Source organism: Rhinoraja longicauda, chromosome 4 (assembly GCF_053455715.1).
Source record: "Rhinoraja longicauda isolate Sanriku21f chromosome 4, sRhiLon1.1, whole genome shotgun sequence".
In the NCBI taxonomy this organism is placed as follows: domain Eukaryota; kingdom Metazoa; phylum Chordata; class Chondrichthyes; order Rajiformes; family Arhynchobatidae; genus Rhinoraja; species Rhinoraja longicauda.
The window spans coordinates 48054397-48068867 of record NC_135956.1 but is presented as its reverse complement, the minus strand read 5'-3'; the positions used below and the strand labels follow the sequence as shown (position 1 = coordinate 48068867).

Genomic DNA, 14471 nt, shown 5'->3' with positions numbered 1-14471 from the left:
TAAATGATTGGTGTACAACAACAACTTTGATTTATGTGGTGCCGGTAATTTAGTGGGGGGCAAAAATTTGCAGCTCAATCAAATAAGCGAAACAAGGAGATACTATGGTAACTGAACTTAAGCTTCGTCAAAGGGGTGTTTAAGGTGAGTTAGAGGGGGTTGTGCAGTATCCTTTATTGCCAATTTTCCACTATAACCGAGTAAAGTATTATCGTTGTATTTAGTTGAAACAAAGAGCTGCAGATGATGGTTAATACACAAAAGGACACAAAGCGCTGGAGTAACTCAGCGGGTCAGGCAGCATCTATGGAGAATATGGATAAGTGATGCGGGTCCCTTCTTCAGACTGAATCAGTCTGCTTAATGATTCCAGCACCCTCTGTCGTTTTACCTTAAAACTAGATGCTGATGCCGCTGGTCTGCACCAGTGAACTTCTTTCCGAAACCCGTTATGAAGCGATCCGTTAAAACAAGGGTTTACTGTATATCGAATTATCCACCTTCACCACCCTTGAGGTCAGTGAAGTCCAGAGAGACACTACACTATCAGATCCTGCAAGCTCACACCTTGAACCCCACAGCCCTGAAAATGTTCCCATTTCTGGTCCTTTCTCCCAAATCTCTTTCGAAAGTTCCCATTGAATCTTCTTCCGCTGCCCTTCCAAGCGACGTCGACCCATATTGCAGCAAGTTATTCGATAAAAGGAATACCATTTCTTTCCCCTCATCCGCTCAACCTGAAATATTATCAGTTAGCTGGAGGAAGTAGTAATCTTTATATCACCTATCTCAGTTCAGACTTGGCTTCTGTGGATGACTTTCATTCAACCTGTATACTGCCATCTCACTGGGCAACATGATAAAGTTTTTTTAGCACCTGAGTCACGTTCTGTTCATGGCAATAGGTCTCTATATTTTTCATTACACTTCTGCCCATGACATTATAAATCATCAATTAGTTCTTGGATTTATATCCCCCTTTGAGGACAAGAGTTTATATTTTAATTTAAGGATTTGCTCCTTTTAATAACTGTCCCATTGACCATTTTGGCTATTTATATGGAGAACATTTGCAAAGTAGTTCCTTTTGGGAGTTTGTGTTCAATTATGCAATCATTTAACTGTACACCTCCTTAAAAAATAACCTCGTAATCACCAGCATTTGCTAGTTAATTGAGAATTACAATCACATGGTCTCTTAGGCACAAATTTACAAGAGATCCCCAGGCTATGGTGTCTTTGACGTGACCTCATCACAAAGGAACAAAGATTCTCACCAGCTTTGATTTAATTGTTAAGCAGTTCTGTTTCTAACTGGAAACAAAATGGACAATTTTTCTTTTCCCTGTGTGCTAAAAGAGATTGTAAGGAAATAAGTGGGAGAATGGGACTAATAGGAATACTCTGAGAGCAGGCATAGACTCAGTGGGACAAATAGCCTGTCTCTATGCCGACTAAAATACAGGAAATAAAATATGAATGTCTGATGGAACCAAATTTCAGTAGTGGAAGTCAATGCATCCTCATTTTTCACAACAAATGAGGACATGCTTCTACCTCCACACCTCCCTACTTCCACAATCCCTTTCTAGGGGCGAGGATCTGATAGTTAACATGGGAGCTCAGAGCAGGAATAGGCCAGTCTGGTCTGCTCTGGCATTTATTAAGATCATGGCTGATCTGATTGTGACCTCAACTCCACATTCCCATTCACCTCTCAGCCTCTACCTTTGCCTGAGAGATAATCAGGCTGTGTCTCCACTGGCCTTTGAGAAAGAGAGTCCCAAAACATGCAGCCATCAGCCAGGGAGAATATTATCCCGCCACTCCTTTAAATGAGCGACCCCTTAATTTTCATCAGTGACCCACATTCAGAGACTCCTTCCTCCAGGGCCATAGTGGAGATCTGCCCTCTGCTTCATTAATACACTTGCTCTTCATCACCAGTTTGCAGTTTGGGGGATGTACTTTCAAGTATGCAGTTTCTAACTTTGTACTCACAATAACTGTTCCAAACAGCAAAGGTTTATTTAAGTGTCTCTATGCAAGTAAGTTTACATGCACAAATTTTTAGATTTTTATACAGATAATGGTCTGGATCATTAATTGTATAGAACTCCTCTTCAGAAAAAAATGCTGTTCATCATTCCTTTGTTTTCTGTAGTGCAACAGAGTGAAGAGTGTTTCACATCATTCTGGAAATTAGTCTAGGCACTTTCTGCCTTGAGACCCCTTATGCTGCTGATGTGTCTTCCACATCAAGTGCAAAAGGGGTGATGATGTTCACTGTGCATTTCTCCTTTTGACCTCTTGAAGACAGTTTGAAATACATTGTCCAGGAGTGATCACCACACACTGAGCATGCCTGTGAAGACCTCTTCCCAATGTAGTGGTGGACTGGTTATAATGGCCACATGGGTCCCCAGTAAACTTCTCCAGCCTCTCATCCCAGCACTGCAAGGAACCCCCTCCTCTCCACAACACCTAATCTCCTATCATCTCTTCTCTCATTCCGCAGCCAGGTGCCTCTTTATGTTCTTCCTTCCCCCACTCCAAGGAATAAAGTCCCACGTTGCCTCTCTCTCCTCATTCCCCAATCCTTTAACTGGTCCCAGACCAGAATACTCAGCCACACCTTGTTCTAGGGCATCCTGAGTTTGTCAAATAATCGATCAAAACTCAAGTATTTATGTATATTTGGCTCAATTCAATACAAAGAAAGATAACTGCAAATTAATGCTCATATATGCAGGTCTTTTTTTTTACATCACCCCTACTGTTCCTGAGAGTTTTTTAATTGCATCCAGAAATAATTATGAAACATGTTGCTTTGTATTTTAGGGTAAGCGATGTCAACCATCCACTCATTGACTCGCCCTCACCCCGACTCTTGTTAAAATCACTGGATCACTGCACGGTAGCGCAGCGGTAGAGTTGCTGCTTTACAGCGAATGCAGCGCCGGAGACTCAGGTTCGATCCTGACTACGGGTGCTGCACTGTAAGGAGTTTGTACGTTCTCCCCATGACCTGCGTGGGTTTTCTCCGAGATCTTCGGTTTCCTCCCACACTCCAAAGACGTACAGGTATGTAGGTTAATTGACTGGGTAAATGTAAAAAATTGTCCCTAGTGGGTGTAGGATAGTGTTAATGTACGGGGATCGCTGGGCGGCGCGGACTTGGTGGGCCGAAAAGGCCTGTTTCCGCGCTGTATATATATGATATGATGATATGATATGAATCCTTTCCACAGGGCCTGTCTGTTCACCTTTCCCCAATCTGTCTCCTTAACATCTTGCTATTGAAGGCAAAAGGAGCAGAAAGACGATAAGGAGGTTTTTTTGTTGCTCAACCAAGGTGTAGGAAGCAGGTTCAGTCATTCAGGGCGGAATTGGATAAATATTTCCAAAAAATAAAAGGAATTTGTGTGAGGGAAGAGCAGAGGAGGAAACTAATTGGGGTGCTCATTCAAAGGGCTGTGACCTGCACAGTGAGCTGAATGGCCTTCCTCTGGGCTGTATGACCCTGTGATTGTATGATTTCCTTTTGATGGGCCGTATTATCTCTTCACCTACCCATTGGGTTCCCATTCCAGGAGAATTGTTCCCACTCAACATTTGAAAAGCCATTTTCCCCAATCTGCTTTTTTTCCCCCATTTTTGTTTGGAGTTATGCTAATGTTTTCCTTTGTTTTGCACTCAACTTTATGCTATGTGGCAGTTATTGTTAATGGAATGGTAAAACCAAGACCTGAGCTAACTCTTCTAGGGTTAAAAATCACTACAAGGTCCGTTACAGATAGTTATATAGCGCAGAAGCGGGCACAGAAAAATGTATCCCTTTATTCAATTGAATGAATAAATCTATTGTTCAGACCAACTGATTGAAACGACCATATTTTTGTTTAAAAAAAAGATTCCGTTTTCCCAAGATAGACACAAAGAGCTGGAGCAACTCAGTGGACCAGGCAGCATCTGTGGAGAAAAGGAATAGGTGAGATTTTTGGGTCGGAACCCTCCTTCATTCTGGGTTCCAACCCAAAACGTCACCTGTTCCTTTTCTCCAGTGATGCTGCCTGACCTGCTGAGTTGCTCCAACACTTTGTATCTAAGTTTTGTTTTCCCAATTGTTCTCTAGGGATGAAATACTGCCATCCTTAACTATAGATGACTCCAAACTTTTGTCAATATGGTTGACTCTTGACTGCCCTTGCAAGCAGAATCAAAATGAGTGGTGGGGTCTTCTTTGCCACATGGGCTGCTCTGGTTCAAGAGGATAGATTACCATCACCTCTGAGCAATGGCCTGGGCTTGCTGTCATCCCAAAAACAATGCAAGGATCTTTTCTTCTTGTTCTGGCATTGTTGGATGGCAGAGGTCGGCAAGCAGCTATTCAATTCCACGATGAGTGCACATGGGAGAGACACCTCAATCACATCCTTTCTGCTTCAGGTATCCACCATGTGCAGTCTTTTATGGAATAAAGATTTATGGCTGTTATATTGTAAGCCATTGTAACAGCACATTGGCTTAACAGTATCAGATAAATGGCATACATTGTCCCAACCCAATGTTAAGTTCTGCTAACTGTGCGCATCACATTGCATTATTGTACATTAACGTCTTATGTAAAAGCAAGTGAAAACGCTTTTGTTTTTAATGGCAATTGTTTCTTTTAAATCCCATGAACATACAAATGCTTATTTGCCAGATGTCCTGGTCGCCTGTTTCACAAGGATGTGGTTGACAGCCAAGTCTCTGGCTGAATGTTGAAAAATGGCTTGCCTATTTTAATCTTCAAGTAAAATACCAGCTTCTGAATCACTGGTTCCTGCCTTCCAGCAAGGATGAAAGGTCACCGGTCTGAAATATTGACTATATTTCTCTCTTCATAGATGCTGTATTATCTGGGGGTTTTTTTCTCATTTGATTTGTGAATCTTTTTTTGTAATCTGATGCAATAATTAAGCTTCAAGAAAACCAAATCAGTTGAAGCACTTTGAGTTTATGATACAAGGAATTGGTAATTACAGATAAAGGCCAAGTCGTAATCGGTTGCATGATCGTAATTGGTGTAACTGTACCTACCCAAGCTCATCCTAATTTCACGGAGCTTGACGTTCATTGAAAAGTCCATTTTCTCAAATCAATTCAATTTGTAGCTGGTCATCAGATTGAATGAAATTAATTTATTAATATTCTCTTCTAAATGGTGTTGTAATTACATTTGCTTCAGTCAGCTTCACACACCAATAAGTAGCTATTACATAGTCCAAAGAGGAATGTAGTCTCCAAGGGAAGATTAAACCAGCTTTGCAAGCTAGTTCTTTGAGTTGCTACACAATATTTTACCATCTCAGCTGGGAGTTCCTTACTCCAGCTGTAACATTAGCTACCAGATAAACAGGGAGGGTTTAAGAGTTACAAATCTAATGAGCTAAGTGCACAATCTTAGCTAGATGAAATTGACCTCTGAAATACGGTTCTATTGAAGTTGATGAAAACTCACTTGTGTTACTATTGGGCCAGGTACTGAAACCACTGCCCACACTTTCCCCAGCCCTGTATTTTCCTCAATCAGATGTGGTGGGTCAGTCTTATAGATTGAATCCCAACAGGAATTAGCTCCATCTCTGGATTCTGTGGGGCAGGGCTTCGTCACTGGTTTATGCAGCATCCCAGCGGAACTGGGCTCCATCGAAGGATTCTGCAGAGCGCCTTCTGTGGCAATGAATTCCACAGGTTCACTACCCTCTGACTAAAGAAATTCCTCCTCATCTGCTTTCAAAAGGTCCCTGCTTTCTCTACACTATTTTCCCCTCCACCTATCTTCGTATCATCTGCAAACTTGGCCACAAAACCTTCAATCCCCTCATCCAAATCATTGATATGCAACATGAAGAGTAACGGCCCCAGCAGCGACCCCTGCGGAACACCATTAGTCACCGACAGCCAAGCAGAAAAAGCCACCTTTAATGCCACTCTTTGCCATCTGCCATCCAGCCAACCTACTATCCATGCTAGTCTCGTCCCTCTGATACCATGGGCTTTCATCTTCTTTAGCAGCCTCATGTGCGAGACCTTATCAAAGGTCTTCCGAAAATCTCGGTAAACAACATTCACTGACTCTCCTTTGTCTATCCTGCTATTTACTTCCTCAAAGTGTAGATGGAGTTAATGGCAGAGAGTCTGGTACTTGTAATAAACTGGGCTACATCCACAACTCTCTTTAATTTCTTGTGGTCTTGAGAAGAGCTGTTTCCACCCCAAGGTGTGATCAACCCAGCAGTAAGAATTCTACAGTGCATTTGTAGAAGTTTGTAAGAGTCATTGGAAACATGCCGAATTTCCTCGGTCTCCTGAGGAAGTAGAGGTGTTGATGTTCTTTCTTGGTTGTCGCTTCAATGTGTTGGCATAATCTGAAATATGGTGTCGCGCCAAGGAGTGCAGAACTAGAGGTATCATCTTTCAGACGGTTTGATGACTGGTAAGAATAAAAGATCGCATGACACAGTTTCAGAGAAGGGGAATCGTTCTTCGTTTCCTCGCCAAGATTTATCCTGCAGTCAATGTTGCTAAGATGTTGCAGAGCGCAGGGCGACACACCCTCCCAGCAGCTTAATAAGCTTCTTATGTCTCCTTCTCATCCTGATGAAGGGTCTCTGATCTGAAATGTTAATTCTGTTTCTCTTCCCACAGCTGCGGCCTGACCTGGTCAGTGTTTCCTGCATTTTCTGTTTTTGTTTCAGATTTCCAGGACCTGCAGAATTAAAAAAAAAAATTTTAGTATTTGTTCCACCTTGCTTGCTCTGTAATATTTTGAATGTGACAAGATGGCGGGAATTGTTGTATTGCCATTGTCTACGTGGGCGAAATGCAAGAGTTGGATAGAGTCAATCCAATTAAAGTTGGCTTTCTGTTTCAGTTCGTCAATTTAACACCAAACTACTTTAATTTATGGCGCATGTATTACAAGTAATGTGTGGAAAGGCCTTGATTCTATTCAATGTCCCTCTTATGAGGTAGCATTCGTGCACCCTTTTATGATGTTGGAACACTTACAATTGAATGAAGCTACTTAACAAGCAGTTGACCCATTCAACACATTTTCAGCAAGAATGAATTGAGCAACACTATCTCTGCATTGCCTGTGGTTTATAGATCTGGGGATATGGATGTGGCATATGGATCTTGTAGAAACATATAAAATTATTAAGGGATTGGACAGGCTAAATCCAAGAAAAATGTTCCCAATGTTGGGGGAAGTCCAGAACCAGGGGTCACAGTTGAAGAATAAGGTGTAGGCCATTTAGGACTGCGATGAGGAAAACCTTTTCACCCAGAGAGTCATGAATCTGTGGTATTCTCTGCCACAAAAGGCAGTGGATGTTAATTCACAATGTTTTCAAGAGAGAGTTAGATATAGCTCTTGTGGCTAACAAAATCAGGGGGTTACTGATTTTGGATGATCAGCCATGATCATATTGAATGAGGGTGCTGTCTCGAAGGGCCGAATGGCCTACTCCTGCACCTATTTTCTATGTTTCCTGATCACGTGCAGACTACTCTGACAGCAACTCCCAATTCTGTCACCTCCACCAACCAAGTAGGACCACGTCATCAGGTGCATGGGAACACCACCACTTCCGAGTTCCCGTCCAAGTTACATGCCATCCTTATGTGGAAAAATGTCACCAGGCTCTCATTATTGCTGTCTGTAAATCTTGAAATTCCTTCCAGGAGCATCCAAAACAAGAAGGCAAAGTTTTAAGGTCGGAGGTGAGATTTAAAGGGGATTTTAGGTGTGAGTTTCTGCGTACACAGAATGAATGATAACTGGAACAGTGCCAGAGGAGATGGTGGAATCGGTTACAATTACTGAATGCAATTAATGTGTTTACATGGCATTTAGATAGGCTCTTAAATAGACAAGGCACAGAGGGATATAGACTTACTGCGTCAAATAAGATTCGGGTCGATAGGCAAAAATGCCAACATGTCAATCTTTCATCCTCTGATGAATCTATGTACCTCTGTCATAACAATATTTAAAGACCCTGCTTACATGGTTGTTTAGAAAGAGTTTCAGAGCCTCAGAGAAAAATGTTTACCTCATCTCAACATTCCTTTCCAGTCATTGAGCTGCTTGTTTGAATCTGGTGTACTGACATCCTTTTCATCAAGGTCAATGCTGAAATTCAATAAGTTCTTTTACATTTTTAAAGTGATCGATGGTAGTATTTGAATTATGACAAATATGAGCTCAATTAATTTGTGGCTTTCAGCATTTTTCTTTCATGGTTTAACCTTTACGGATGTAATCCTCCACTGACACTTTTTATTGGTTAATATATGTGCTGACACTACAAAAATCAATATGATATATATCATGGGCACGATATATTATGGATATATTCTTTCCTGCACATGACAATATATCATGGGCATGCAGTGATTTTCAAGCACTATAACGTGCATGTATTGTGTTTGAAATCTTAGTGCTTGTAAAGTTAATTAAATTGAACACTTGTGAACAGGGTTTATTTTTAACTTTATGTGTGGTATCAAATACCAACATAAGTGCCCAATGCCAGCATGAGGAATCTCTGGACTTCACCATTCAGCCCCCCTCCAACAGCATTGCTTATCAATGTGTACAGAAAGCAGACTCAGTTTGAATTCACTTTGGGGTGGTTGAGGTCAGTATTGATCTTTTGGTCTGCGGAATAGTTATGTTACTTCTTACTAGAAGCTCAGAGACCAGGATTAGTGGAGATCTGAGTTCAATCCATGCTACAGAACTTAAATTCAGTTAATAATCTGGATTTTAAAAAAATATATGTTTCAATGAAACTTGTCACAGGTATAAATAAGTACAGTAAAAGTAATTTATGTATACAGTTCAGAATAAGTATCACTATACATAGGCACTTAATTACATCTTAGATAAGCATCTCAGATACAGCACAAGTGTACAGCAGTAGTATACAGAGATAGTGTACAGCATCACCAGATGTGTCGCCATTTTCAAGTCCCAGTTGTTGTAAGTGCAGCGTTCTTAACCTGACGATGAAGGCCCATTGTCCTGCCTGCATTGCAGGGTCGGTCTGACCAAGCGTAGCCGCGGTGACTTCCTCCTGCGCCACCGAGTTGTGCATGTTGTAGTGCAGCTGCATGGTTGCAGATAAACCCAGGGTCTCTGTCGCATTGTTCATCCTACAAAGCATCATGAACCAGTGACCAGGCTCAGCTGGGTGAATCCGAGGCACCAGCCCATCCATGGACATGGCCGTCATTCATGTTGTGCTGTCGTCTGCCTTCTCTACTACTTCTAATTGCCTCCGTTGATCACAGACATTTAAAGACATTTGAAACAAATTTATCAGGCAACACAGTGGCACAGCTGGTAGAGCTGCTGCCTCTCGGCGCCAGAGACCTGGGTTCGATCCTGACCTCGATTGTTTCTTTGAGGAGTTTGCACATTCTACATGCAAGTGCTACCATGGGTGTCTTCTCACATCCCAAAGATGTGCAGGTTTGTTGGTTAATTGGCCTCTGTAAAATTGTAAAATCTGTTGGGATGTGGGGTGTGAAATTGGGATAATACAGAACTAGTGTGATGGGTGATTGATCGTCAGCGTGGACTTAATGGGCCAAATGGCCTGTTTCCATTTTGTATTTCTAAACTTAATTAAGATAAATAGGCAAGGCATAGAGTCCTAATGCGGGCAGATGAGATTAGCGTAGATTGTCAAAAAGATTGGCATAGAAGTGATGGGTCAAATGGTCCATTTCTGTGCTGTACGCCTCTGACTACAATTTATTATGAATATGATGGGTTTCATGTATATCAATTAAAAATCCAAGCCACTTTCCATTTATGATCTTTATAGAGCAGTTAAAAGCATGAGAGGAATAGATAAGGTGAATCATAGTCTTTTACCCAGAGTAGGGTAATCAAGAACCAGAGGATATAAGTTCAAAGTAAGAGGGGAAAAATTTAATAGAAACCCAAGGACAGAGGATGGTGGGTATATGGGACGAGCTATCAGTGGTGATAGTTGAGGCAGGTACTATAACAACATTTAAAAGACATTTGGACAGGTACATGGATGGGAAAGGTCTGGAGGCATATGAGCCAAATTCAGGCAGGTGGGAGTAGCGTAAATGGGGCATCTTGGTTAGCATGGGCAAGTTTGGCCAAAGGGCCTGTTTCCATGCTGTATGACTCTATGACTGACGTCATAGCCAGCTGAGGAGCTGGATACGAAGTGCCTCCAGCTCGTTGTTCTGGAACAGTCTGCAACATCTCCTGACTGAGTGCAGAGTCCAATGCTTTCCAGATTTCTGCATTGCATTGCGTAGGAGTGGGGTAGCATCAGGTACAACAGCGAGTCAGCAGTTACCCATAGACCCACTAGCTGGCCATCAGTATGATACCAATAATATTTCCTATTTTGTACCATACTGGGTTTTTTTCCCATTTTGGGGACATAAATATATAATCCAATTGCATGTGACTTTAAAAATCTAAAGGGCCTGTCCCACTTAGGCGATCTTTTTGGCGACTGCCGGCGACTGTCAAAGTCGTAGCAGATCGCCAAACTTTTCTTTTACCCGACGACAATGACCACGACAATGCAGAGTCAGGTTGAGATTACAGTGTCTTCTGAAACATCGCGAAAATTCCCTCGCTGTCAATGCTTCTTCGCGTCCTGGTTTCCGCTGAAATCACTGACAAGTCGGTAAGTACTTGAGAGTTTTGAACTATAACACCTTGTATGGGTTACTTAAAAACCAAGCTTCACTGTAACAAGGAATAAACTGGATTTACTTCCAGTTTACTAATAGCTGTATTACAAGTACTTACCGACTTGTCAGTGATTTTAGCGAAAACCAGGACGCCGGAGAAGCATTGACAGCGTGGGAATTTTTGCGATGTTTCAGAAGACGCTGTAATCTCGACCTGACTCGGCATTGTCGTGGTCATTGTCGTTGGGTAAAAGAAAAGTTTGGCGATCTGCTACGACTTTCAAAGTCGCCGGCAGTCGCCAAAAAGATCACCTAAGTGGGACAGGCCCTTAAAGCTATTTAAAGTACTCTTTTGTGCATATATTGTTTTAAAAAAAACTTGGTTTAATCATCTTCTGAAAACCATCCTCTGATTTAAATACCTGGTTCCTTTCTAAGTCCTGTGTTAGCTATCAAGCCCCTGTGAAATGATGAAGAGGTTGAGGCAGAATGGTTGACTGAATGAGTTTACAATTGATATGCAATGTTTGGATTTGTCTAGCTTTAGGACATGCTCATGCAAATGTTGGTGTATAAAACTTGGTTTATATATATGAGGAAAAATGAATTATTATCCTACTTTCTCAATCAATAAAGTGATCTGATTTTTATTTTAAACGTCTAACTGCTCTCTAGAATCCTGCTTGACCACTGACAAAGAACGTTAACCATGTTCTGTCACCAAAACCCCCGCTTTGTTTAGTAATCAACAAGCGCATTCAGTCAAACAAGGCACAACTGTTGATCCATATTTAGTATGCTGATGGCTTGATGTTTTGTTACTGTGTTGAGCCTCGAATATTGTGCGGACAATGCTGCTGTTTCAGTTTGCATGATAACCCTATCAAATAATGGTGAAAATATTTCACATGAGTTTAATTTTTAATTTAATTTAGAATTAATAGAAGGTAAAATTTGGACTTTGCATTAAGACCTGAAATTAGGTTTTCTGTAATGCCATGGAGTTGGTGGTGAAATGACTAAGGCTGTCTTTGTGAAATGCAGCATTGTTCTTGGATGTCATTTGAGAGGCCCACATTCATTGCTTGTACTTGTTGTTTGCAGCAGAGACAGATGTTACTTCGAACAATGGATCCCCCTCACAGGAGAAGGTGGTGGCGACAGGCTCCAAGAGTGCAGTGGCCCCAAAAGATGCCAAGACAGCTGTCCGCCCTCACTTGGTCCGCCTCTTTTCTCGTGATGCGCCAGGACGTGAAGACAACACGTTCAAAGACCGCCCATCAGTATCTGAAGAACTCCAGGCCATCCATGAGGATAGCTCAGTTCCTGTGGCGGACCCGCATTTGATGGAAGTGGAGAAACAGAGCTCACAAACGTTAAATAGTTCAGACAAGAAGGGACAAGGAGCAAAACAGATGGCATCGGCAAGCACCTCAGACCACTCTAAGCATGCAGGAGCCCATTCAAGGCAAAGAGACTCTGGTCTACTTGACCAGCTTGGAAAATTTTTTGGACAAGAAGGATCCAGGAAAGTACCCGAAAAAGGAAAGGTGAGCTCGGAGGGATAAGGACTAAGCAGCTGCTTAAAACCCTCAGAAGAGGGTTCTACAAACTGTCCCTGTGTCAGCAAGAATTGAAATAGCCATTCGCCCATTCCAAATTCTATGTGGGAGCTTTTTATTAATAATTAATTCCTGTTTTTCATTGTTTTCTTTAAGTGGCTTGCTTGCAATATTGAAAGAGTCAGTAGGTTTTTGCATTACGTTTGTTGCGAAAGATACGCATGTTTGATGTGCAGATAATAAAATGGTTTCTGGTGAAAACAAATGTATTACAGAGCAGTGGCATATTCCAAAGGGAACAAAGTCTAAATCTTTTGAGGGTCTTGTGGTTTCTGGACAACTAACGTGTAAAATATGATGCCAAGAATTTTACAAATCCTTGATGCTTTGTCATTGAGGAAATAATTATTTCAATTGAGAAGTGCCATAGGGTATCTGGATGTTTGATAATATTGGAAACATTCAGTAGGCTAGTAGCATCCTCCTTTAGATAGGATCAATGCCTTTTAATTTTAAATGTTTGGACATGAATCTCCTGAGGAATCAGCTGGATGATATGCGACTCCCATGTAGGTTAAGATAGTAAGACTCGCAAAAGGCAATGTCGTAAAGTTCTTGACTTTGGAGAGATACTGATAGATTTCCGACATGAAACCACGTCCTTGTGACGTTGCTATGATCAGTTTAGTAATTAAAAATCAGTCACTGAGAAAAAGTGATGTTTCTTTTTAGTTTTAGACCTCACTGCAGATGCTATTCAAATTATTTGGTAAATAAATTGAATTTTGTTGCTTTTATGTAACTGCCCATTTTAATGCACCTTCTAAAATTGTTGTTAAAAACTGGGCACTTTTTACTTCAGGTGATTTGCTACATTATATCATCAACAATTTTTCTTTGTTGCTATTTATAATTAATAATGCAGAACTGAAACCAATGACCAGCTGCCAAAGTTCTATTTTCACCACTGACCAGATCATTTCTTGTAGCTTTGTGTGCTCCATGTAAGTCAGGATTGCCAACTTCTTTTCCCAAAGGAATCTTGTTTCAAAGAGTAGGATCCAAGTGGAGACTGAGAACAAAGTAAATAAGTATCCTGCATATTTCACGCATGGGTTTGCGGTAACAGTTTGCTACCATCACTATTGCCAATGATAGCTTTTTTATTACTTCTGGACTATATGTGGACTCTTTAAAAAAAATATCCTACACTGTAAATTTAAGTATTAGATTTGAATAAGAAGATTGTTAATGTTACTATATGTTACAAAACCAAAGTTGGTCGGTATAGAGACGATTTTTGAATCTGACTGAAATTATTTCTGGTAATGAAGATATGAATTTTCTTTCCCCATCTCTGTACTATATTACACATGACTTGTCCCTTTTTTTTAAGTATTGCACGTTACATTGACCTTTTCATGAAATTTGTAAATTAATCCATTTGTAGATTTATTTTTAAGCTGCACATTAAGAACAAGTACAAAGTTAAGGAAGTTTTCAATTGCACTGTATTTCTTTGAGAATCTCTAAGGTGAGAAATGTCGTTGCTCAGAGAGATTATAGATGTTTGTAATCCACTACCTCTCAGCCCTGTGGATCCTTAGTTAATGAGCCATAGGGTTTGGTGGAACTACAGAATTAAGAGATATAGAAGTTGGATAGGAAATTATCATATCATCATCATATATATACAGCCGGAAACAGGCCTTTTCGGCCCTCCAAGTCCGTGCCGCCCAGCGATCCCCGCACATTAACACTATCCTACACCCACTAGGGGCAATTTTTACATTTACCCAGCCAATTAACCTACATACCTGTACGTCTTTGGAGTGTGGGAGGAAACCGAAGATCTCGGAGAAAACCCACGCAGGTCACGGGGAGAACGTACAAACTCCTTACAGTGCAGCACCCGTAGTCAGGATCGAACCTGAGTCTCCGACGCTGCATTCGCTGTAAAGCAGCAACTCTACCGCTGCGCTACCGTGCCGCCCATTGGATAATTGGATAATTATAGTAGAGACCCAAGTCTAATCAGAAGTGGGAGAAGTTAAGCAGCTCCTGTTTCTGAACTTTCCTCTGTTGGTCCTTAATGAAAGATGTTCTGAACACTTTACGGTGAGGAATTGTTATGGTAGCAGTATGGTGCATTGCACACTA

General features: G+C 41.2%; 1 protein-coding gene across 3 annotated transcripts in view; it reads left to right on the top strand.

Annotated features, from left to right (window-relative positions):
* The window catches only part of mbpa (myelin basic protein a), a 91592-nt gene that overhangs the window by 46994 nt on the left and 30127 nt on the right, over positions 1–14471 (top strand). For 2 of the 3 annotated variants that reach the window (XM_078397694.1, XM_078397692.1), the window contains exon 3: positions 11854–12299. In XM_078397694.1, coding sequence (XP_078253820.1) covers positions 11854–12299 — 446 coding nt within the window. The remainder of the gene's footprint in view (positions 1–11853; positions 12300–14471) is intronic. The other variant, XM_078397693.1, reaches the window with a different exon arrangement.